The 25,590-nt window shown below is 46.0% G+C and overlaps 1 protein-coding gene across 1 annotated transcript; it reads left to right on the forward strand.

The window, feature by feature from the left end:
* Positions 1-962: 962 nt before the first annotated feature.
* SART3 (spliceosome associated factor 3, U4/U6 recycling protein) lies at positions 963-24,551 on the forward strand (the record flags this gene model as incomplete). The annotated part of the gene is made up of 19 exons (XM_081168492.1): positions 963-1,403; positions 2,596-2,722; positions 3,170-3,274; positions 4,089-4,273; positions 5,190-5,295; positions 5,798-5,922; positions 11,631-11,786; positions 12,805-12,943; positions 13,514-13,621; positions 13,826-13,903; positions 14,433-14,491; positions 14,641-14,750; positions 15,565-15,677; positions 16,789-16,865; positions 17,339-17,516; positions 19,339-19,802; positions 22,496-22,648; positions 22,829-23,010; positions 23,505-24,551. 19 exons carry the CDS (start codon positions 963-965, stop codon positions 23,683-23,685), a joined length of 3,087 nt encoding a protein of 1,028 aa, XP_081024618.1. The 3' UTR covers positions 23,686-24,551.
* Between the last annotated feature and the right edge of the window lie 1,039 nt (positions 24,552-25,590).

Here is a 25,590-nt window from a genome sequence, read left to right on the forward strand (position 1 = left end):
ACAACCCACCCACCTCCCAACAAAACCTCTTGAAGAATTCCCAAGCCCGAGGCTGTTCAGCGCCACAGCTTTCGTCAGGCCCAGGCCTAGTTAGGGGGAAGCCTGCGTCATTTGTAGGCCGCTGCCGCCACCCAATGCGTTTTAGCTTTGGGGTGCAAAGGAGCTATGCCTTTTTTTTGCTTTGTTGCCTTTTATTTATTAGAACTGTTTCTATCCCACTTTTCATGTCAGCATCACAAGGCAGGGGACACAAAAACACATTAAACGACATTGAAACTGACAGAAAAAATAGTAGTCAGGCCAAAACCGCTATTTGCTGACCATAATTACTGTACTTAATTATTGAGAGCATAAATGTTTAGCAGTCACGAGAGAATGCCATCAGTGTTGGCATCCGCTTTGATTTTACAGTTTTATATGTATTTTTTACACTATTTTATTTATTGAATATTTTATTGGGAAGTATGCAAATAATGGGAGTAAATAAATGATTTATTATTTGAAGCAGGTGTGTGCGTAGAAATACTTTTATTTATGGCCTGACAAGACTCTGGAGAGGACCAAGCTTTTATGCGTGGCTCTTGGGGCCCCATCACCCAACCAGGGGCCCTGGGGAGCAAATGTGATGCTGCTTTAAGAGCAGATGCCTCCTGCTTTGGCAAATGGGTTGGCCTCTTTTGAAAGTTACACTCAGCGACGACGCTCCCTCGGGGGCCACTCTACGGAAAAGGCGGGATATCGGTGTCATAGCACACACACAACCCCCCGAGCACACGAGACACAACCAAACAGGAAGGTCTCCTGCGCAAGCTCCTTTCAAGCCAATGGAACCAGAGCAGCGGCGCGCTGACACACTCAACATGGCGGCCCCGGCCTGCCTTCCCCTAAGCGATGGAGAGGGTCCTTCTGATCTTCCTTGAGGCGACTGCGGCGCGCCGAGATTTTGGGAAAGCCCGACATTTATGCCCCTTCGAAAAGAACCAAATGGCGATGCCCTTCACCTGCCGGGGACGCTTCCTGTCCAGCGGCCCTTCTTAAGAGCTCTGCGGGACCGACACCCCCCCGCCTTGTTTGTACCAGACGCCTTCGGAGCAGCAGCTGCCTCTATTTTTCAGTCAGGCGTTAGAGCAGGGCAGCCCAGAAGCGCGGCGGGCGAAAAGGCTGGCGGGAGGGGGCCTTTCCTTGAGTGGGAGAGAAGCGCGGGCGCGCGGCGGCACAAGATGGCGGCCGTTGGCGGAGCCGCTGAGGAGGAGATGCGGGAGGCGCGGGCCTCGGAAGATGAAGGCGAGAAGGAAGGCGACGGCGAAGAGGAAGAAGCGGATGGGGAGTCCGAGGAGTCCTCCGGGGAAGGCGAGGACGCGGAGAAGGAGAACGAGGCCGAGATCCAGCGCCTGGAAGAGCAGGTGAGGGCCGCGCGGGGCGGGCGGGGCTGCGGCGGAGAAGGCCACGCCCCCGCCCGAAGCGAAGACGGGGCCGGGGGGGCGAGGAGGGTCGCTTTTGGTCTCTCTCTTCCTGCGTGAGCCTGGACCTCCTCTCCCCCCCCCTCGCCGTGTGCTTGGGGAAGAGTCTCAGGGGTGCAGCTGGCAGCACCGAGCTCCCTGATGCCGAGGCAGATCGTTTAGTTCGTTATCTTGCTGCCTTTCTATCACACCTCTTCCTTCCTCGTTTTTCATTGTTATAACTTACTCACTTTTATGCCGCTTCATTCGAGGATCACAGAGCGGTTCGCTTCATAGAAACACAAAGATATGTAACAATAACAAGCAGACATTCCCCCCCCCCCATAGATTCATTGATTAAAGAAAGGCCTGGGAGAGGAGGAATGTTTTTGCTCAGCGCCTAAAGATACGCAACAAAGGCCCCATTCCCGTGTTGCCACCCTCCAGGCCTCTCGTGGAGGGGGCACGCGAAGAAGGGCCTCCGGTGATGCTTGTGGGGTCCGGGTCAGTTCACATGGGGAGAGGTGAGGTAGGTTGGGCTGAAAGTGAGTGGCTGAAGCCCTGGTCTCCCCAGCTCTTAACCACTGTGCCACACTGGCTCCTGTTGGCCTAATTAACTCAGTTTAAGATGCGCAAGAAGTCTTTCCCAGCCCTGCCTGGAGGAAGCAGGGGTTGCACCTGGGACTTTCTACATGCAAACCTGGTGTTCTACTACTGCCCTCCAATGTAGGCAGATCCCCTGTGCCTCTGCACTGAGAGAGAGAGAGAGAGAGAGAGAGAGAGATCTCCCTGAGGTACTTCTTGAGACCATGTTTTGAGCAAACCATGCCTGACTTTTTGGGGAAGGAGGCCAGCCCTGGGTGATGACATGTACAGAAATGTAGCGGAAGCCATCATAACTAGACAGTGGTGTGCATAGATTTCAGGTTCCTGGTCTATGAGCTGGAGCTGGTGCAAACTGCAACTTAGTTTGCTGTGAAGAAATATCAGGGACTTGAGCATGACCTGAGAGAACGAATGCATAGATTCCCCCTAGAATGATTGTTTGTGGTGCCTTGTTATGTCAAGAACACACCCAAGAAAAAAGCCCATGAGGCTTGACTGCTACCTGTTCTTCCACTAAAAGCTTACAAATAAAACTGTTTTTGTTTTTCAGCTATCCATCAATGTATTTGATTACAATTGTCATCTGGATCTCATAAAATTGCTGCACCAGGAAGGAGAATTAGTCAAACTCCGAAGAGCCCGTCAGAAGATGAGTGAACTCTTTCCCCTTACAGAAGGTAGGCTGTTTTTATAGCTTGATTTGCCATAACCTTATGCTATTTATTTTATTTATCATTACATTTATATCCCACATTTTCTCCAGAGAGCTCAAGGGGGCATGCACACTTCTCTCCCTCTCCATTGTATCATCACAAAAACCCTGTGAAGTAGGTTAGGCCGACAGACAGCGACTGGCACAAAAGTCACAAAGTGAGCTTCATAGCTGAGCAGGGATTTGAACCCTGGTCTCCCTGGTTCTGGTTCAGCACTCTAACCACTACTCTGCACTGGCTCCTCTACATGATATGGTGCTGGCTTTAAAAGGGAGTCAGCCTTGTCTCCTATGGATTGCCTATCAAAGGATACTAGTCATAACGGTTATGTGCTACCTCCAAGTTGAAAGGCTGTATGCCTGTTGTGCTCAGGTTCTGTTGATATGAATGTACATATCCTGTATACTGCAGAAATCTGGCTAGACTGGCTGAAGGATGAGATTCGGATGGCTTCAGAAAACTCGGAGAGAGACAAGATCTACGATCTCTTTGAGAGAGCTGTGAAAGACTACATCTGTAAGTTTTCACCTTAAAAAAAACCGTAACACCACAAAACATTGACATGTTCCTAAGCCAAAACAGCCTAAACAAGCCACCTAAACTGCAGGATGCTAAATTTTAAGGCAGGCAAGTGAAAACTGAAGGCTGATTGTCCGACTCTTTAACTATTCCTGGCAGTTTGGCTTGCAAAGTTCTGGGTTCCAAATATTTGCTGTTTATTTCTGTTCCGTACCATGTTGGAAAACATGGTACACGGAGAGAATAATTGGAATGGGGAGAGAATGAATTCAGGTAGCTCTAGGGGAAGAGCTGAGGGATAGGCAAAAGTGAGGTCCATTTAGGCTGGTTTGTCGTCTTCTGCCTTTGCTCTCCCAGTACAGAGATAATTTAGACCCAGGATGGGGAACCTGTAGTCCTCCAGATAGTGTTGAACTGCAGTCCCCATAATCCCTGTCCATTGGCCATGCTACCTGGGGCTCATGGGAATTTGGTGTCCTACAACATCCTGGTCTCTGGTTAACTTCCCAAGACTCCCTTACAAATGAGTACAAATGCTGACTGTTGAATTTGCTTTTATCCATGTGTATGCTTGAGCAGTGAAATCTGTAAGTTCATCTTTAAAAGAATTGTTTCCACACTCTTCACATAAAATTTACTAGGGTGGCTTACACATAATTCAATAGCAAAAAATACAGTACAGAAGTCAATAATGAAAAAGAGCGGGTAGAACCCAGTTAAAACCGATCACAGTTAAAAGATCTTAAAGCTGCACTTTTGGAATAAATCGCTTGCAGACCTGAGTGGGCAGCATTCTGGTGCTTTTTTCTAGGTCCGGAAATATGGCTGGAATATGCCCAGTACTCAATTGGAGGCATTGGCCAGGAGGGAGGCATTGATAAAGTTCGTTCAATCTTTGAAAGGGCGCTAACAGCTGTTGGTCTTCACATGACGAAAGGAGCTGCCATCTGGGAGGCATATCGGGAGTTTGAAAATGCCATCCTGGAAACAGTGCAGGTAAAGGACCACTGTAGTCTATGCATTGGTAACCTTGAGGCTGATTTACCGCCATGTGCTCTATGCAGGGCTCCCCTTGGGCCTGGTTTGAAAGCTTCAGCTGGTGCAGAATGCTGCAGCCAGATTGCTGATGGAGCAACATTGCTCTGGCTGCCATTGAGCCAGATTCAAGGTCCTTGTATTAATTTACAAATCCCTGAACAACTTGAGTCCAGGGTATCTCTGGGATCTCCTGAACCTTTATACAGTATCACAGTCGGATTACTGCGATAGTCTGCAGGAGCGTCATTGGCCCAATCTTGTTGAACACTCTGCCAGTAGAGATTCAGGAGATGCCTTCTGTGCCAACTTTTTATGTCCGAGCTTATGCAGGGAGTTAAGAATACATAATTTGCTTTATGAGCTTAAGTTTTGAGCTTAAGTTTTTATGTGTTTCTAATCTAATATATATAACATGCTGATTTTTTTAATCGTACAGCAGTATACAAATACCTTGCTTTGCTACCCTTAATTTGTACTTGTGCGGATGGCAAATCTCCCAAGAAGGGACTGTATTCTGTTGAGGCAAAAGGATGACTTATTGACTCTCTGGGGAAGTGGGATTTCCTGGTTCCCTGCAAACTCTTTTTGAATAATTGGCCACTAAGAAGTGCAGTGGGGTGGGGGTCAGTAGCCTTCTGAGGGGAGCCTTCATCTGGGGAGGAAGGTCTGCTTTCTGTCCCTATTCCAAGCCGGGGGTGATGGTGCAACTTAGGGGGCCCTATCAGCAGCCCTTGATGCTTGGGACTTCATTTTGTGTATGTGCACATTTGTTTCTGATAAGGCTGGTGGGCTCCTAGAGGCCTTCCACTCCTTGCTGCATCTCGTAGCCTTGTCTGATGTTCACCAATTGTTTTCTCCCTCTCTCCTTGTGCAGCCAGCAGCCGGCAGCGTTCCATCTGCTGAGCAGCAGCAGACAGTCAGCGCACAGCTTGGAAGGATTCATGTGCTCTTTAGGCGCCAGCTGGGGATCCCACTTCTTGGTAAGAACCTGTGAGCTTTAGTGGCTCCAGTCTGGTGGAACTGCATCTGCTTGGGGTGTGTGCAGTGTGCACCCCGAGACAAATCTACTGTGATTCTGATCTGGGTGCAAAGCTCTGGGTGCCTTCTCCATTTGAACTTGTGGGGGACTGCAGGCAGTCCTTTTGGCAGCGGCACAGAAAGGACTCCTGCCATCAATAAGGTGTATTACCCAGAGAGCCTTTGAACACAACTTTCTCTTTGGAATGTTTATTTTAAATGGATCTTGGGGATTTAAGGAGGGAATTGAAGGGGGAGGGGGAAAACAGGTAACTTCCAATGTAGCATGTGTTTTTTAAGGAAGAATAACTTTTGCTATTGGTTTCCTGTGGCAGAGAAATAAGTCTCAAGTTGGTTGCAATATAATTTTTCATCCTCATGAAAAGAAACTCTCATTTCAAATGCTGAGAGCCATGCTAAGCAGGTAGGAAATATTCTGAAATTGTTTTTGTTACTTATGCCAAGATATGGAGGCTACATATGCAGAGTATGCAGAGTGGTCTGAGGAGCCAATCCCTGAAGCAGTGATCAGAAACTACAAGAAGGCTTTGCAGCAGATGGCTAAATGTAAACCGTACGAAGAGGCCCTGGTAAGGTACTTCCTTGCTGGGTGGAATGGGGCTGCTCTTTACCAGCAGTGGAAATCATAGAAATGCAGAGCTGGACAGGTATCCAAACAGGTCCCGTCCAACTCTACACCTCTTGCAGTGTAAACTTATTTACAGCAAACTTGTATTAGACAAAATCTCTGATGTCACTGAAGCTCAAATACAGTGTGTGTTTTATCTGGCCTCTGATAATGAATTTTTCTCTCTCACATACAGTCACGGGAAAAGGAAAGTGCACCCTCTTTGAATTCTGTGATTTTACATATGAAGACATAGTAACAATCATCTTTTCCTTAGCAGGTCTTAAAATGAGGTAAACACAACTTCAGATGAGCAACAACACGTGACATGTTATATATCATGTCATGATTTATTTGAAGCCGAAATGGAAAAGCCATATGTGAAAAACTAAGTACACCTTAGGACTCCATTGCCTGTAGAACCACCTTTAGCAGTAATAACATGAAATTAATGTTTTCTGTAGGACTTTTCCCGTCTCTCACGTCATTGTGGAGGAATTTTGGCCCATTCTTCTTTACAACCTTGCTTCAGTTCATTGAGGTTTGCTGGCATTTGTTTATGCACAGCTCCCTTAAGATCCTGCACAGCATTTCAGTTGGGTTGACTTCTGGACTTTGACTGGGCCATGGCAACACCTTGATTCTGTTCTTTTCAGTCATTCTGTTGTAGATTTCCTGGTGTGCTTGGGATCCTTGTCCTGTTGCATGACCAAGCTGTTGGGCAGAGGGCCACACTTTTAATTATAGAATACTTTGAAATACAGAGGAGTTCATGGTCGACTCAATGACTGCAAGGTTCCCAGGTCCTGTGGCTGCAAAACAAGCCCAAATCATCACCCCTCCACCACCGTGCTTGACAATTGGTATGAGGCTCTTGTGCTGACATGCTGTGTTTGGTTTTTGCTAAACGTGGCACTGTGCATTATGGCCAAACATCTCCACTTTGGTCTCGTTTGTGCAAAGAATATTTTTCCTGAAGTCTTGAGGTTTGTTCAGATGCAACTTTCCAAATCAAAGCCTTGCTGCCATGTTCTTTTTAGAGAGATGAATATTTCTCCTGGAAATGGTTCCAAACAAACCATACTTGTTTAGTTTCCCCCCCTAATTGTATTGTCATGAACTTGAGATTTAACATGCTAACTGAGGCTTGTAGAGCCTAAGGTGTAACTCTTGGGTTTTTTGCAATTTCTCAGAGCATTGCACGGTCTGACCTTGGGTGAATTTGCTGGGACATCCATTCCTGAGAAGATTGGCAACTGTCTTGAATGTTTTCCACTTTTGAATAATCTTCCTCACTGTAGAATGATGGACTTTACATTGGTTGAAGGTGGCCTTAGAACCCTTCCCAGTTTCACGGGCAGCAGCAGCACTTGCTTCTCTTAGAGCCTTGTGTCATCTTTCCTCCTTGGCATTGAAAACACACCTGAGTGCTCAAGACCAGCAAACAGCTAAAACTTTGGCTCTTATAGAGGTGGGCACACTTGCCGATGGTCAGTTAAGCAAGGACATTTGATTAGCAGCCCCTGTCTGCTACTTAGCCTTTTAATCCTATGGAAGCAGTAAGGGTGTACTTAGTTTTTCAGACATGATTTTTCCATCTTGGCTTTATTTTTGTTAAATAAATCATGACACAGTGTAATATGTCATGTGTTGTTGTTCATCTGAGGGTGTAGTTACCTAGTTTTAAGACCTACTAAGGAACAAATGATTGCTATTATGTTCAGATTTGTAAAACCACAGAATTCAAAGAGGGTGCACTTTCTTTTCCCCATGACTGCATTTGTTGTTTTTACTTTACTCCGGGTAGTGGAAGGACTGTGCCTGAGTGCTGGAGCACCTCTTTTGCTGGCAGAAGGTCCCAGGCTCAGTCCCTGATATCTCCAGTTCCAAAAGCCAGCTAGACTAGCGAAAACCCTTCTCTTCTTTGAGACCTTGGAGAGCTGCTTCCAGCCTCCCCAGCCCGGCACCCTGCAGATGTTTTGGACTGCAGCTTCCATCAACTCCAGCCAGTTGGGCTGGGTGGGGTGGGTTTTTTAACAAAGTGTTTTTACTGAAACTTTTCAACATACCATATAATAAAGCAAACAAACAAATAAAACTAATCTGTTCTGTCAGAGGGAGGTCTGGCGGTGGGGGTAGACCCTACAGGCGAAGGGTTTTGAAATGGGGTGATGCTCGAACCCCTTTCAGTCTACACCCCATTCCGAGGGACAATGATAGGATGAGCAGGGATTACCCACCTCTGTCACTGGTGTTGTGCAATGCCAGGTCTATAGGGAATAAAATCGCCACCATGCGAGATTTTTTTATCTCGCTGGGGGTTGACCTGGCTTGTGTGATGGAGACCTGGGCGTGTGAAGGCGAAATAGTCTCCTTGCATGAGATAGCACCCCTGGGTTTCTCTGTCCACCAGTCGTGGACTGTGGGTTGAGGGGGAGGGGTAGTGTTGTTAATCTGGGAGGATTGCTCTTTCAGGGCTCTGCCAGCACCATCAACCTCTGGCATTGAATGTGTTGGCCTAGTGTGGGGCACCAAGGAGAGCTTGGCTGTCTTGCTGGTGTACTGACCACCTAGTGCACCAGCAGCCACCCTGCCAGGCCTGCTGGTGGTGGGAGGCTGGGCCTTGGAGTTCCCTAACCTGTTGGTTTTGGGGGACTTCAGTGTTCATGCTGATGCCACCCCCTCCTCTGGACCTGGTGTCTTCCATGGTGACATTATGGCTCTCCCAGTTTGTTTTGGGTCCCACACATCAAGCAGGCCACACGCTGGATTTGATCTTTGGTGCGGCTATAGATGTGATCATGTCCTCCCTTGTGGAAGTGCCATGGTCTGATCACTATGCTCTGAAAGTCAGGATTGACTTCCCGCCCCCACCCCGCTTGGGTGGCGAGCCAATTTGGGCTCGCCCACGGAGGCTGATGGATCTTGATGGATTTTGTCAGGCCTTGCGGGACCCTGCTCCCTCTGGTGTCTCAGTAGATGAGCTTGTCGAGAACTGAAATAATGAGCCATCAATGAGATCGCACCTAAGCGCCCTCTGCGACCCCGCTGAAACCGGGCCCCTTGGTTTACCGAGGAGCTCCAGAAAATGAAGCGGGACCTCAGACGGTAGAGCGAGTATGGCGGCGTGCTCGCGACGGAGCCTCAAGAACATCTTATAGGATGCTTATGAAAGCCTATGAGATGGCAGTGAAAGCTGTGAAGAAGTTTTACTTCTCAGCTTCCGTTGCATCCGCTAGCTCTCGCCCAGCACAACTTTTTAGAATAATCAGGTCTCTAACATCCCTAGAGGGACAACCAAATTTAAATACGAATTTGACCCATAGCTGTAAGGCATTTGCGAGCTTTTTTGCGGAGAAGGTCTTGCTGCTCTGCCGTGACCTCCCTGCCAATTTGGATACAGTAACAGAAATGGAGGCCCCTCGACTGTCCTTGGGTCCAGTATTGGACCACTTCGATCGGATGCTCCCTGCGATGTAGACAGATTCCTCCGAGCGGCACTTGCCTCCTTGACCCGTGCCCGTCCTGGCTGATTAGAGCGTGTCCAGAGGAGGTGCGGACTCCCTCTGGGTGAGATCACCATCTTGTCCCTCATCACGGGGACATTCCCAGCGGAGTTGAAGGAAGCAGTGGTGCGTCCGCTCTTAAAGAAAACATCACTAGATCCTTTAGATTTATCCAATTACCGCCTGGTTTTGAATCTTTCGTACTTGGGTAAGGTGATTGAGAGAGTGGTTGCTGAACAGCTTGGTAGGTTTCTGGATGAAACATCAGCTCTGGATCCATTTCAATCCGGCTTTTGCCCTGGTCATGGGACCAAGATGGCTTTGGTCACCCTAACAGATGATCTCCATAGACAGCTAGAGAGAGGCGAATTGTGACTGCTGATTCTTTTAGATTTGTCAGCAGCCTTGGTGTTTGGAGTGCTGCAGGGCACAAAACTTTCCCCAATGCTTTTCAATATCTTTATGCGCCCTCTTGCCCAGATTGTCTGGAGTTTTGGGCTGCTGATGACACCCAGCTTTATCTGTTGATGGACAGCCGCCCTGACTCAGCCCCGGACACACTGACCAGATGCTTGGAAGCTGTGGCTGGATGGCTGCGTGGGAGCTGGTTGAAGTTAAATCCTTTGAAGACAGAGGCCCTCTGGCTGGGTTGGGACAACAAGGGGTTGGGGGGAAAACTCCCATCTCCTGCGGGGGCTCAATTAGTGCCAGTGCCTTCTGTCAAGAGTTTGGGTGTAACCTTCGACGCCTCTCTTTTTATGGAGGCGCAGGTTGCAGCCACAGTAAAGGTGGCATTTTTCCATCTCCGCCGTATTAGGCAGTTGCTCCCTTACCTTTCTCGCCTTGATCTGGCCACAGTGATCCATGCGACGGTCACCTCCAGGCTTGATTATTGTAACTCACTCTATGCGGGGCTGCCCTTGAAGCTGACCCAGAAACTCCAGCGGGTGCAGAATGCAGCAGGGTCCTTACAGGGTCCTTGCCGCGGGATCTCATTCATCCAGTGCTTTACCATCTGCACTGGCTCCCTGTGGAGTACAGGGTCAGGTTTAAGGTGCTGATTTTGACCTTTAAAGCCCTACGTGGCCTAGGACCCTCATAGCTACGGGACCGCCTCTCCTGGTATGCCCCACGGAGGACCTTAAGGTCCATAAATAACAAGACTTTGGAGGTCCCAAGCCTCAAGGAGGTTAGATTGGTCTCAACTAGGGCCAGGGCCTTTTTGGCACTAGCCCTGACTTGATGGAACACTCTGTCACAAGAGACTAGGGCCCTGCGGGATTTGACATCTTTCCGCAGGGCCTGCAAGATGAAGCTGTTCTGCCTGGCCTTTGGCTTGGACTCACTCTGACCCCTTATATGGGATTTGGTATATACATTTTCCCGTGGCTTTTTTGCTGGCCCATGTAGGACCAGCATGGATAGCTGGTTTGGATGAATATCTGATGTTTCCTCCCTTTATGGTCTTGCTTTATAGGCTACTACTAAGCTGTATTTTAAGCCGTATTTTAATTAACTGCCCCCCCCCCGCATTACGTTTTATTGTAATTTATATTCAGTGTTAGCCGCCCTGAGCCCGGCTCTGGCTGGGGTATAAATAAAATTTATTATTATTATTTTATTTTATTATTCAAAATAATAAAAAGTGTTCACTCCAGGATGGTATCTAGCTATTTTCCAATACAATATCCAGCTGCTCCTCATTCTGCTAGGCAATGTTTTCCTGATCTTCAACCCCAGACATCCAAAGTTAAATGGGGCTCTCCAGTCAAACTAAATGTCAAACATAGTCTTCCTCCAGTTCAGTATATCAACTTAACAAAACAAAACAAAAAACATCCAACATTAGGATAAAAATCCATAGTTATTCACTTGTTGTATATTCATTAATTCATTTCTTAGTGTGCTGATGATTTTATTTGTGTGAACTACATTTGTAATGCATTTTGCTATGAGACTTATTGGTAGAAAACGCTGAACACATGTAAATAAATCAAGTTCTTTCTCCACCGGCTGTTCCTATTTTATTTCTAAGCCGCCTTGAGTCCCTGTCAGGGAAAAAGGTGAGGTGTAAATAAATATATGCTGCTGCTACTACTACTAATGATAATTTCATAACATCCTGAAATGGTTCCCTTCCTTCCCCCACCCCCTTTAATTTCAGCTAGTAGCTGAGACGCCAAAGCTGGCAGAATACCAAGCCTATATTGAGTTTGAGACGAAGGCCGGAGACCCGGCTCGCATTCAGCTGACCTATGAGCGTGCCCTGGCGGAGAACTGCCTTGTGCCAGACCTCTGGGCTCGTTACACGCAGTATCTGGTAAGGAGCCCTGAGAGAGTTTCTCTGAGCCTCCGGAGAGGCACCTTTCTTGTAGTCTAAGGCCACTAGTTCTAACCAGAGCTGTGTTGCTTGCTATAAGAAATTTAAAATGCTTCTCCCAAGAGATCCAGACCCCATGAGTGTGCAGTGCAGGTTTGCATGATTGCTCTTAACTCTGTATAGCTTATTCTGATTTTGCTCATTGTGGGGAGGGGGCTTCTGAATCACAGGCATCTTATTTTAACTTCTTCTTTGGCTTAATGTGGTTTTAGCAGATGTCACCTGCTTTCAAGTGTATCTTCTCCATGTGGCCTAGAATCCTGAGCAGAGACCTTCACAATCAGAAGTTCAAAACAGATTGGGAAGAATATGTCCTTGAGAGATTAACAAATAAACTAAGTGTGAACAGAGATGGCTTTAGTCTGGTGTAGTTTAATTCAGTAACATATGCTAGTATTCTAGGAAACAAACAATCCCTCCCCTCAGTATTTTGTTCAATTTGGTTTATCTAAATTTAAATTTAAACATAAATTATTATCCTCACTTTGAGCACCCCTTCCACATTTATGTCCAACACTTTATATTGTTTCATTGGTAACATAAGAGGAAAAATCACTATTACTCTCTCTCTTAATCTGAGCACAACCACAAGGGCTCTTGGATTAGGCTTTTAGTTATGTGATGTTGAATGTTATGTGTTAACTCAGTTCTATCCTGTTTCCCCTTTGTTTTGGTTTAAACCAATTTGCAAATTAAAAACTTACACATTAACCGCTAATAATGAACCATATGCTGTAGATATTATTGCAAATTTATGCCACTATTTTTGCGATACACAAACGACACGAGAAGGCTGTTTATTTTATATCCTTTATTATTTCTATGATCCTTATTTATAAAACCCAATAAAAAGTTATTCATAAAGCAGAAAGTGACACCCAGAGGCCATGTTCTGTGCGCCTGTGGAACTGAGTGCACACACACACACACTAACTTTGGCATCGGCTTTGTCTTGCAGGACAGGCAGCTGAAAGTGAAGGAGCTGGTGCTTTCCGCCCATGAGCGAGCCGTCAGGAATTGCCCGTGGACTGTCAGGCTGTGGAACCAGTACCTCCTGGCCATGGAGAGGCATCATGTTGAGCATGAGCTGATTTCAGGTGAAGAAGCACTCAGTTTAATGGAACACAGACTTGCATTACTACCTTACACTGGGTGTTATACAAGCAGTGACGATGGTTCACTCAAGGCCTCCGTCCCTTTTGTCCTGGCTGTGGTGCTTCCTTTGATGCTGAATGGCCCTGGCGGAAGGGCTCACTTGGTAGAGCATCTGCTCTTCAGGGAAGAGGTCCCTGGCTGCCTCTCCAGGCAGGGCTGCCTGAAGCACTGGAGAGCCACTGCCAGTTAGAGTGGGCAACACTAGGCTCTAGATGGGCCAGTGGACTGGCAGTTTCCTGTGACTGTAGCCAGCCCACACCCTCCCTGCCACTGGGAGAAGGGAAGGCTCTGAGGGAAGTCTTAAGCTTGGTCACTCCCAAATCCAGGAGCTGAGCTCCAAATCCTGCTACCAATGGGAGGATACAGTCATAGAGTTGGAAGGGACCTAAAGGGTCAATCAGTTCAGCCCCCTGCAATGCATAAATTAAAGCTAAAGAATTGACCCGGAAGGGTGGGGTGGGCAGATCACAAAAGCCCCATTCATGCTGCTTGCTTTTCTTTCTTGTGTTTAGAGAACTTTGAAAAGGCTTTGAACGCTGGCTTCATTCAAGCTACTGACTATGTGGAAATCTGGCAGGCGTACTTGGATTACCTGAGGAGAAGGGTGGATTTTACTCAAGGTAAAATTTAATACGTGTTGGAGAATCTTCTAATAGTCATTTGGGCAATTGCTGTATTTCTAGACTTAGTTCCTACAGCCAGTCAGTGAGGTAGCCATCCTGTCTCTGGTCTCTGCCACTTTAGTACAGAAACAGCACAGCAGAAAACTCTTAAGAGCATTTTGGTCTCTGAATGGTGCTCTTCTTTCACTTGGTCTTTTTCAGACTCCAGTAAAGAGCTGGAAGAACTTCGGTCTGCATTTGCCCATGCAATAGAATACTTAAAGCAAGAAGTGGAAGAACGTATGTTGGGGCTTCTATTTTTAAAAAGGATATGTATATTTTGGGGTTATGAATGCATTCTGCACTGAAAGCTTCTGATGCAATTTGTGACCCCTGCTTACTTGCCCAAGCCCTTACAGACCCTCTTGGGGGCCGTACTCATCAGATGGGGCCCTCCTGATGGTTCCACCTCCCTCAGAAGTTCAAGTGGTGGTGGCCCAGGAAAGGGCCTTTTCTGTGGCAGCCCCTAAGCTGTGGCATTCCATCCTCACTGAGGTGCATCTGGCAGTCTCACTATACAGCTTCCAGAAAATGGTGAAGACACACCACTTTACCCTGGCTTTTGACACTTGAGATGTATGCTTTCAGGACCCACCCTATTCTTGTGAATGTAATATGTGTTAACAATTCCAAATTACCTGCCGGTGATGGGTGGGCAATCAATTTTATAATAATAATACACAAGACCTTTCCTTATCAGAGCTTTATTTGCCACTTCCTATGCTGTTCCAGTCTTATAGGAATCCTACTTTCCCTGCTTTGCCCACAGGGTTTAGTGAGAGTGGGGATCCTTCATGCACCGTGATGCAGACCTGGGCGAGGATTGAGGTAACCTTGGCTCCTTCCACCATGCTGTATGCATTGCTCTGCTTTTGGGGTTGGGGGCTGTGAGTCTAAAGGATGTGCTATTCTTATCAGAGCTTTAAAAGGCTGCCCTTTCTTTGGATGCCGGGCATCCTCTTGTTTCTCCTTGTTAGGCTCGCCTGTGTAACAACATGCAGAAGGCACGAGAACTCTGGGACAGCATCATGACCAAGGGCAATGCCAAGTATGCCAACATGTGGCTGGAGTACTACAACCTGGAACGGTAAGAGATTTGGCAGCTGCCTTCCTGGGATGCTTCAGCTCTGGCCCTGGACCTATTTTACGGCTTCCCAGGTTCCTGTTCAGAAACCCTACAGTTAAGAAAACAATCGTTCAGATCTCATGCCAGGGTTTTCTCTTTGGCAGCCTTCCCTAACCCTCAAGATTTGTTTGTTTTTATCTTTATTTTATAAAATTTGTATACTGCTTGATTGTAAAAACAAACACCCTCAAAGCAGTTTACAAAAAGATAAAGCAATAAAATCAAGGAAAAAAGTACAGCCATACTTTATAACATTCAGGGGTTAAAATACTAAGATTAAAATTATGTCTACTTTCCAAGCATCTGGGTACATTTGTTTAAACAATGTTCTTAGCAGGCACCGAAAAGAGTACAGTGAAGTCACCTGCTTGATATCAATATCAAGGAGTTCCAAAGTGTAGTTGCTGCCACACTATAGTGTTAGACTATGAGGCCAATAATCGCTGCCATTGGCTGGATCTGATACGAGTTGGAGTCCAGAAGGATCTGGCGGGAACCAGGTTGGGGAGGACCTGAATATCGTATTCCCTTTGTGTGGGGTCAAAGTACTTTTGGATTTTAAGCCGTGTCCGGAGCTCTCCCAAGTGTTCTTGCACGGGTTCACTTTGTTCCCAGTGTGCCTTTCTGGCCTTTGGGCCTCTCCCAGGTTGAAAGCTTGGGTCCAACATGAGTCCACAGGCTGCAGTTAGTGAAATTATTTGGACGCCACTCATGAAGCATAAATGTGCTACAAGAACAAACAGGCTGCCAAGCCCTTCTTTCCCTCTGATTCCAGGGCCCATGGCGACACCCAGCACTGCAGGAAGGCCTTACACCGGGCTGTGCAGTGCACAAACGACTACCCAGAGCATGTCTGTGAGGTGCTGCTTATGCTGGAGAGAATTGAAGGTCAGCTGCTTTTGTGAAGCTGTTGTGTGTATTGCGTTTGTAGTGGCTAAAACCCTGATTGGCTGAACTGTTTGGTGTCACAGAATGTTCTGAAAGCTGTTCACTAGGGAAGCAAGGGGGCTTCGGTCCTGGCTTCCTCTTTCTCTTGGTGTGATTTGTATGTTGTTTTCTTGTCAGGAGCCCTTCATTAGAAAATAAACTAGACCCTGCAGCAAAAAATGATTTTCTCCACTAGTTTTCCACGTTCTCCCTCCCAGTGGTCAATATTTTGTGCCTGCTGAGCCTGCTCAATCTTTATTGGCCTGTTTTCTCTCCCTGCCCCATAGTTAAATTTCTTGCTCGCTTGTGCTGGGACACACTGTGCCCCAGCCGCCAACCATATTAACAATTTAGATTTCTCCAATAATTTATGTGGGTTGCCTTTAACTGCTGTCTCTGGTGCTTCTTTAAAAATGGCTTCTCAGTGTGAACTAGGAAGTCATCTCCCAAGACATTGAGATGGTTTTTTTCTCTACTGTGCTTCTTCCTTTTCTAGCCCCTGCATTCTGTTCCTCCCTCCTACAGCATTCTGTGCCATCTAGTTATTACCTGACTCTTTCGGGGTTTTTACAAACTTTCTTTAAATGATTTTTTGCTTCTCTGCAAATCTCCCCAAGTCTGTTGATGCCCTTTTCTTATGCGTGAGTGATGCAGTTTTGGCTACATAAGCTTGAGAAGACTAATTTTATATATTTATTCAGGTTGTTTATTTATTCAGGTTATTCAGGCATGCCTCACAAAGTGGTTCACATAAAATAATTACAACAATAAACATCACTTTTCTAGCTGTTTACCTTCCTGCCACAGCGGTGCCTAATTATTTACTTGCACTGGTGTGCTTTTGAACTGCTAGGTGGGCAGGAGCTGGGACTGAACAAAGGGAGCTCACCCCATCATGGGGATTTGAACCACCGACCTTCTAATCAGCAAGCCCAAGAGGCTCAGTGGTTTAGACCATGCGCTATCTGCGTCCCTTGGATATTGCATATTGGCAATGTATACCTAGTTCTGAAGGAGGCATATGCAGAATTGGCAGATGGTTAAAAAAATAAAATCCTTCTCTTTCTCTCAGGCACTTTGGAAGACTGGGATGCGGCTGTTCAGAAGACAGAAAACCGGCTTGCTCGAGTCAATGAGCAAAGAGTTAAGGTCAGGATACATGCATCTTTTTAAATCTCCTATTGTAGCTTTTCCCAACCTGGTTCCTTCCAGGTGTTTTGGACTATGAATAATCGGCCCCATCCTGCACCTGGTTGGGAAGTCTTCCTTATTCAAACATAGTGCTCCTTCCTTCCTTTTTAAAGACATATTTTTAATTGCAGACCCTGCAAATTAAGCAAAACTTTCACTAAACCTTGGGCGGGATGAGGTCTCCTGTGGTTCAGGTAGCGACAGGGTTTTCTGTTATTTATTCATTTTATTTTATTAATTTACAGTATATACTGGTCTTTATCCATCATTATTGTCCAGCAGCTCCTTGGATTAGTTCAATTGGGTGGGAAGGAATCTGGATCTGAAGGCGCAAGGCCTGGGGGTTCCTCTGCTTCGTAGGGAACCGGAGCCTGTTAGGAGGCCACGGCCTCAGTTGAACTTTTTGCTCACACCGTTGCATCTGTTTATAGGTTGCTGAGAAGGAGGCTGTCCTGGCGAAACAGGAGGCACAGCGAGCCGAGCAGCAGAAGCCATCGCGGGCAGAGAAGAAGAGGGCTGCCAAAAAGTCCAGGAAGCTGAAAACCGGAGAGAAGCGCAAGGCCGACAGTGATGATGGCGAATGGGAGCGGGAGGAGGAGGAGGAGGAAGGTACTGGCTCCACCTGTTTTTATTTATTTCACAAAACGTATGTACTGCAATGCATTTTATGTGGGGCTTCCCTCGCGCTTGATCCAGAAGCTGCAGTTAGTGCCTTCCCCTATATGTGCCCACTCAATCTCTTTGGTTGGCGGAACTGGCACTGTTAGCGGTGCCACAGAATTACCTGTTCAGCATTTGTAAGAAGCTTTTAGTGTGGCAGCACCTGCACTTGGCTTCTCCCTGCCTGTCCCTGTCAAGCAGGGGGCTTCATGGTACGCTTTTCAGCACATGATAAAACCATTTTAACCTACGCAGCTGTCAGGGTGGATTTGATTTAAATCAAATCAATATAAATCACAGTTTAAATCACTAGTCAGTAAGACTTGATTTAAGTCATTTTTTTTACAGAAAGACTCATTCTTGCTGGTATAATCTTAATATTTACAATCAGATGTAGGCTTCATTTTTGGAATAATAAATTTTCAGAGTGATTTTTACAGTTGTATCAAAAATTACTGATTTGGTTATACTATTAGAAATACATAGACAGATAATTATGAAATGATTGTGAGGTTTAATAAGTTAACTTTATATTTGTATAACTTTTCTGCTGTACTTTATTGGAAGAAGAAAAATAATCATTTCCTTAATAACAATTTAAACAATTTATTTAACTAAAACAATAACATTATAGCATATGTATCCATGTTTGTTAACTGATGTGGCATTAAATTTTTTTTAAAAAAACTTAGACTGAGTTTTAGCACACATGAAAAACTTATAACAAATCCTTATTTCCTGATGGATAGCTTTTGGACTATAATGTAACTTAAATAGAAAACTATCTTTAGAAATATTTTTCCTCCAAAAGCATTTTATTTTAAAAATCCAATTTAAATTTTAAAAAATCTGATTTTTTTTAAAAAAAAAACTTTAAAAAATGTCATTGATTTTTATTCACCCTGGCAGGTGTTCAGAAAGCTGATACAAGTTCTAACTTGTTTTTAGTCTATTGTTATTTTAACCTTCCATATGTCTTAAATTATTGTTAATTTTTCTAAGTTACAATTTTATTGCTTCATCATTTTTGAAAACTGCTTGGAGGATTTTGGACAGTCAAGTGGTTTATAAATTTTATGAGTAAAATAATTGCACCACTTGAATGATTTTTTTAAAAAGCAAAGCAGTTTACAAAAGGATAAAACAAAATTATCTGTAAAATCAAAGTTAACCATTTAAAACATTTGAGTAACTAATTAAATAGCATCCTGTGCACAGCTGCTAGGGAGCTAGTGCTTTGAATTTGGTAGAACATCTGAGTAAATATAACAGATTAAAGTAAAAAAGCGACCTGCATCTTTTCCCTCTCCCCAATAAATTGTGCAGCTTTGGTCTTCTGCATGGAACGCCCTAAACAACGACTCAGTCGTCTACTTGGCAGAGGCTTTCTAGCCAGTGGGAGAGACAGAACCATCCCTCTCTTCCTGGTTTTTCTGCCTGCTTCATTAGTGTTTTCAAATAGTACCATAGTGCTGTAAATGTGTGGTGTGACTGTGGCTTCAGTGTTTGCTGCCCAGTTCTCCCTTGCCTTCCTTCTGTGGACACTGGAGCAACAAAGCCAATGGCTGCCCCCTCCTGCTCCTTAACCCCTTTTTTGTGTGGTTTTCATAAATTAGTACATGCAGTGGGATGTGAAGCGATGGCCTCAGGTGGAACTTCCTCCTTCTCTTTCATAGCCTATGCTTAATATTTTGTACTGCAAAAGCCTGTATGTGGCAATGGAGCCACTTCAGTTGGGAATATCTCAGTCGTTTAATGTCTCTTTGACCAGCTGAACAGCCCAGCAAGAGGCACAAGACGGGGGGCGGTGATACTTTGGCTGAAGAGGAGGTTGAAGACATGGAGATGGAAACAGGGCTCTTCGGAAAGAACATGCCCACAAATGCAGGTTTGAGACCCAAGGAGGCAGCGGCAGCGGCCGCTTCCAAGTGGAAAGACACCCCCAAAACCTTTCATGACAGCGAAAAGGACAACGTCACTGTCTTCGTCAGCAACCTCTCCTACAGCATGGCAGAGCCTGAGGTGAAGCTGAAAGATCTCTTTGCAGACTGTGGGGATGTGGTGGAGGTCCGTCCCATCTTCACCAACAAAGGGGTTTTCCGGGGCTACTGTTACGTGGAATTCAAGGAAGAGAAGTCAGCACTGAAAGCCCTCAGCCTAGATCGGACAAATGTGGAGGGGAGGCCCATGTTTGTGTCCCCGTGCGTCGATAAGAACAAGAATCCAGAGTTTAAGGTACACCTGCCTCCTTCCTTAAGCTGCTAACCCCATTGCTGGGCTCTGGGTATCGGGTGAGGAAGTCAGGTGGGGCAAAGACCATTGTGGTGCAGCTGTGGCAGGACTGGGGAGCATGTTGCCACTCACTGGTCATGCTGGCTCAGGTTTGTCAAGGACTGCTCCCCAAACCCCGGGTACCAGGCCTGGATCTGGTTTTCAGAGTCTACCACTCACCCTGTAAGGTATGCTGCCGCCACCCCTTCAGCCAGCCTGGGTCAGGGAGACCCCCAGGCCTCACTGGACACCACTAAGGTGTCTAGAGAAGCAAGAGCTGAGGAGGAGGCTCTCTGCTCCATGAACCCCTCAGGGTCATCAGCTGACAAGCAAGCAAGAAGTTAGGAACTGGACTTTAGTACCCCAAGGCTTCACCCAAGTAGATCAACCCCAATTTTAAATTTGGTAGATTTATTAAGAAATAGTAAAATAAAAGGTTGTTGTTGTTTAGTCGTTTGGTCATGTCCGACTCTTCGTGACCCCATGGACCAGAGCACGCCAGGCCCTCCTTTCTTCCACTGCCTCCCGCAGTTTGGTCAAACTCATGCTGGTAGCTTCCAGAACACTGTCCCACCATCTCGTCCTCTGTCGTCCCCTTCTCCTTGTGCCCTCCATCTTTCCCAACATCAGGGTCTTTTCCAGGGAGTCTTCCCTTCTCATGAGGTGGCCAAAGTATTGGAGCCTCAGCTTCAGGATCTGTCCTTCCAGTGAGCACTCAGGGCTGTTTTCCTTCAGAATGGATAGGTTTGATCTTCTTGCAGTCCATGGGACTCTCAAGTCTCCTCCAGCACCAGAATTCAAAAGCATCAATTCTTCGGTGATCAGCCTTCTTTATGGTCCAGCTCTCACTTCCATAGAGTGGTACCTCGGGTTACAAATTTTTCAGGTTACAAATGCTTCGGGTTACAGACTCCGCTAACCCGGAAGTAGTACCTCGGGTTAAGAACTTTACTTCAGTATGAGAACAGAAATCGTGCTGCAGCAGTGGGAGGCCCCACTAGCTAAAGTGGTACCTCAGACTAAGAACAGTTTCAGGTTAAGAACGGACCTACGGAACAAATTAAGTTCTTAACCAGAGGTACCACTGTACATCACTACTGGGAAAACCATAGCCTTAACTATACGAACCTTTGTTGCCAAGGTGATGTCTCTGCTTTTAAGATGCTGTCTAGGTTTGTCATTGCTTTTCTCCCAAGAAGCAGGCATCTTTTAATTTCGGGACTGCTGTCACGAAATAAAAGGTTGTAGCATCAAATGGGCCCAAAAGGGCCATAAATGTTCACTTAGAAGTCTAATTGACAAAGTAGTTGGGAATAAAACCAGAATAAAATAACAAAGCTAACCTATCCCAATTCCAAACCTTCCGTAGAGTATTGAATTTCAGTTGTAATTCATTGTATGGGGGCAGGGGGTGACCTCCTAGGTGTTGCAAAGAGACAGGAAAGGGAAAGGGAGTGCCGCAAACATGAAAACAGGCTGGCTTTACAGTAAGAAGCATGGTAATGGGCATCTCAGGCCTGCTTTACTTAACTCTTTGAAATGAGGGCAACCAATGTGTCCCACTGGATGTTGCTTGGCGGCAGCTCCCCTCATCCCTCCCCTTTGGCCATGTTGGCTGAGAGGATGGCATTGGCTCCCCCTGCTCTAAACTCCTTTCTCTTACGTGCATGTTGCTGCTTTTCTTCTACTTGTTTTTTTTTTTTGAAAGAAAAAAACCATTTGCAGCTTCCTTCCTTCTTTGTTCTCACCATCTCCCTCCTCTCTAACTGCAGTTAGTCGTCTGCAGTAAGATGGCTCCTGCAGGGAGCCTGTGAGGAAAGGCAACCTGGTTCCCAGACGGGGACACACACACACACACACACACAGAAAATACAGTGGTACCTCCGGTTGCGAACGGGATCCGTTCTGCGTATGTGCGCGGTACGATTTTGCACATGCGTTAAGTGCGATTTAGCGCTACAGTGCATGTGTGAGCAGCCAAACCTGGAAGTAACCCTTTCCGGTACTTCCAGGTCGCCACGGGACGCAACCTGAAAAAACGTAACATGAAGTGGACGTAACATGAGGTATGACTGTATATAGTTTCTCCCAAGACCGTCAGTGTACAGTTCTAGGCATTTGAATTTTAAGATCAGTAGTTGGGCAATACGTAATTGGGACAAATCAAAATGCCATGAAGTGCGGTAAGCTTTTGAGTTCTTCAGCTAAGATGTAAACTTAAAAGTTCTGGAGACCTCAAAAGCTTACCACACTTCGTGGTTCCAATCAAGGTATTGACCAGCTGTGGATGTGAGCCCCCACCCCTAAAGATCAACACAACTTCCATTTTTTGAATTTTAAGATGTGAAACTGAAATCCTGCATACCTCGAGTTAAGTACTTAATTCGTTCCAGTGGTCCGTTCTTAACCTGAAACTGTTCTTAACCTGAAGCACCACTTTAGCTAATGGGGCCTCCTGCTGCTGCCACGCCACCGGAGCCTGATTTCTCTTCTCATCCTGAAGCAAAGTTCTTAACCCAAGGTACTATTTCTGGGTTAGCAGAGTCTGTAACCTGAAGCGTATGTAACCCGAGGTACCACTGTATATGTTTTTTATTAAACCCACACAACTTTGAATAGATTGGAGTTTTAGAAATTCTTGTTTCTCTTCCCTCAAGGTGTTCAAGTATCGCACTGTCCTGGAGAAACACAAGCTATTTATCTCTGGATTGCCTTTTTCCTGTACTAAGGAGGAACTGGAGGAAGTGTGCAAAGCCCATGGGAGTGTGAAGGAGATCCGGCTGGTCACAACTCGTGCTGGCAAACCCAAGGTAGGCCTTGACCACCACTAGTGGTTTGAGCAGATTCCCCAAGAGAGAGACCATATTGGGGAGTGGCTTTTAAAAAGCTTGGTTGGAGAACTGTATTTGGATCATTGTCCAAATTGCCCATTAAGAGGAACGGGAAATGCAGTGTGCTGCCTTCATAGCACATGTTCTCTTTACTGTTAGGGCCTAGCCTATGTGGAATTTGAGAATGAGATGCAGGCCTCCCAAGCGGTGCTGAAAATGGATGGCCTGACAATCAAAGATCAAATCATTAAGGTGGCAATTAGCAACCCGCCTGCCCGAAGATTCCCTGAGAAGTCTGAGGCAGCAGGGAGAGCCATGGGACCCCGGCAAATCTATGGCGCGTGAGTATATTTTGGGTGTGGTCTCCTCCTTCAGGGAGTGCAGTATGGCTTGCACCCTGCACAGCAGCACAGCGTCTTCTAGGACATCTCTCTCTCTCCCAAGCCTTGTCACTTAAAAAAAAAATGAGACCTCTGGGCTGAAGAATACTGAATCCAATGGTGCCAATGAGTAATTCTCATAGTAGTCAAGACTTCTGTGTTGTGCAGACGTAACCAGAAAAGAAGCCTTGTGTCTCCTGAAAGCCTTTTGCAGAGAGGCCCTTACTTGGCATCAAAAACAAATAAATGATGGCATCTTTATTTTATTTTCAGGACCATGTAAAACCTTACCCAGGCACTTGGGTCTTAGGTGTGGCTTATGTCTTCTCATGGCTAGACATACAGTAGTAGTAAAAACAGTTGAATCTGCACAATGAATGCAAGGCACAGAATTTTAGCATGCAGTAAGCAAAGCCCCCAACATTTATATCTCGTTTAATCTGTTCTTTCAAAAGCCGCGGCAAAGGGAGAACCCAGCTCTCGATGGTCCCTCGTGCTCTGCAGCGCCAGAGCACCCCCATGGCCAAGGCAGAGAATGGAATGGCCCAGAACCCAGCAGCGCCATCGCTCCCCAGGGCAGAGGAGCCTAAGAAGATGTCTAACGCAGACTTTGCCCGGCTGCTTCTGAACAAGTGAGCAAGTTGGGGGGCCGGTGTTGCTTGCGCCAGTGAGAAAAACGGGCAGCTGGTGACCACCCCTCACTTCTCTGGACTTCCACACCTACCAAGCTATACAGAGCAGGGAGCTGCTGATATGGGAATGGTCTGATTTTTCTCTGAGAATCAGGTGGCAAAGATGATGTACTTTGTGGGCAGGAGGGGAAATCCTGGTTGAAATGGCTTTAAATGCTCCCTCATATTGAGGGATGTGATGAGGGATGTAAATTCACTTTAGAGGTGGCTCCTCATGATGCTTCATGGAGCTTTCTTTTTTTAAGGGAAACTTTTTGACAAATGAGAAGTTTATAATGTGAACGCTTATGGCTCTAAGTTTATACAAGTCCTATGGCAGGCTCAGATCCAGTTTGTTGGGGCAGCTTCTCTGTCTCACCTGCAAGTAACTTTACAAACACCCAGACACCCTCAGATCTGTGGCATTACTCATCTCCTCCTCCTATGAAAAGTTATAAATAGCAGATGCTAGTAACTTCACCGTAATGGCCTATTTTAGTACTGGGGTGCAGGGGTAAGAATTTCTATTGACCATTTGCTCAAGTTGGTCTGCTTTTTTTAAAAATAGATGTATCTATCTAAATATTTGAGTATTTGTAAAGATGTGCCAGACTATTATTTTTCAGATTTGACACGATACTAGAAGGATCACTTGTAAACTCGGATGTGTTGCCTCTGTGGACCATTTGGCGTTTCGTTTGCCAAAGATCTGTACTTGTCTATATCTTGTTTCTTTGTTTTTTGGCTTCAGACTTTTGTTTGGTTTTGTACACCATGTGAAGTGTAAGACTATGTTCCTACTCCAGGCTCCATTAAAGCAAGTTCTTGAAAGCTGCCTGGGGCCTCTTGTTTGTGTGGCTGTGGAGACACTGCCTTTGTGTCTTAGGCTGCAGAAGACGGGCAAGAGCCCTTTCCAGCAATACAGGGGCAGCCAGTGTTGTGCCCACCACTGACTAGGGCTGATAGATGTCCAACACTGGACAGTGCCCTGTTGACTCTACAGATTTAATGGAACTCTCCCTTAAGCGGCCTGTAAGAGTATGATGGACTTCAATACCCGTTGAAAGAAATGGGTTACTTTGAAAAATATGCTAAACCACCTGGCAAGGAGGAATCCAGAAATACATGCTCCAAATTTGTCAATGGAAATGAACCAGCCGGCTGCTATTTTACCTCAGCTTCCAGCTGCTGCAGTCTCTGGAATTTAGAGCATTTAGAGAGCATCAGGTTGACAAAGATGATTTAGGAAGCTAATGCAACATCCAAATTTCTCCCTACCCGCTTCCTGGTAAATGGAAGTCACAAGTTTGGACTTTGTGGTAGAGTGGGATTTTGGCACTATTAGCAAGAATGGTGAACATATTTACAGCTCCACCCCTTTGCTCTAACAATCCAGCAATGTTATTACTACTGCTGACAACGTTGCTTAAAAACCTTCAACTGTTACACCGCAATCCAAGTGCTGCAAAGGAGCTTGGCACTGTCTCACTGATCCTCCCCTATCACAAGTGACAATGGAGGTGACTTGTTCTTAAGCAAGGCTCTCCACATTACCTGAGACCACCAGGCTGGAAGCCACACAGTCCAAGTTACCTTCAGTAAGTCTTTAAGTAACTATATGCTACTCTATGTAACCCACAACCTAACTCTAACCCCCTCTGTCCCCCCACCATCATACCCTGTCAGCGCTACCTACTAGGCCCAACTCTCTAGAAGCAAGAGACACAGAACATCACAGGTGGGTTGACAAGGAAACACCATCCAAAGCAGACAAACAAGAATAGCTACCTTAAAAGCAATCACACAATGTGGGGAGGGCAGGGAACCCTGTAAAAAAACAACAACCATCACCTCTTACATGAGCACCATG

The sequence above is a fragment of the Podarcis bocagei genome (assembly GCF_964188305.1).
Source record: "Podarcis bocagei genome assembly, chromosome: 13".
Lineage (NCBI taxonomy): Eukaryota > Metazoa > Chordata > Lepidosauria > Squamata > Lacertidae > Podarcis > Podarcis bocagei.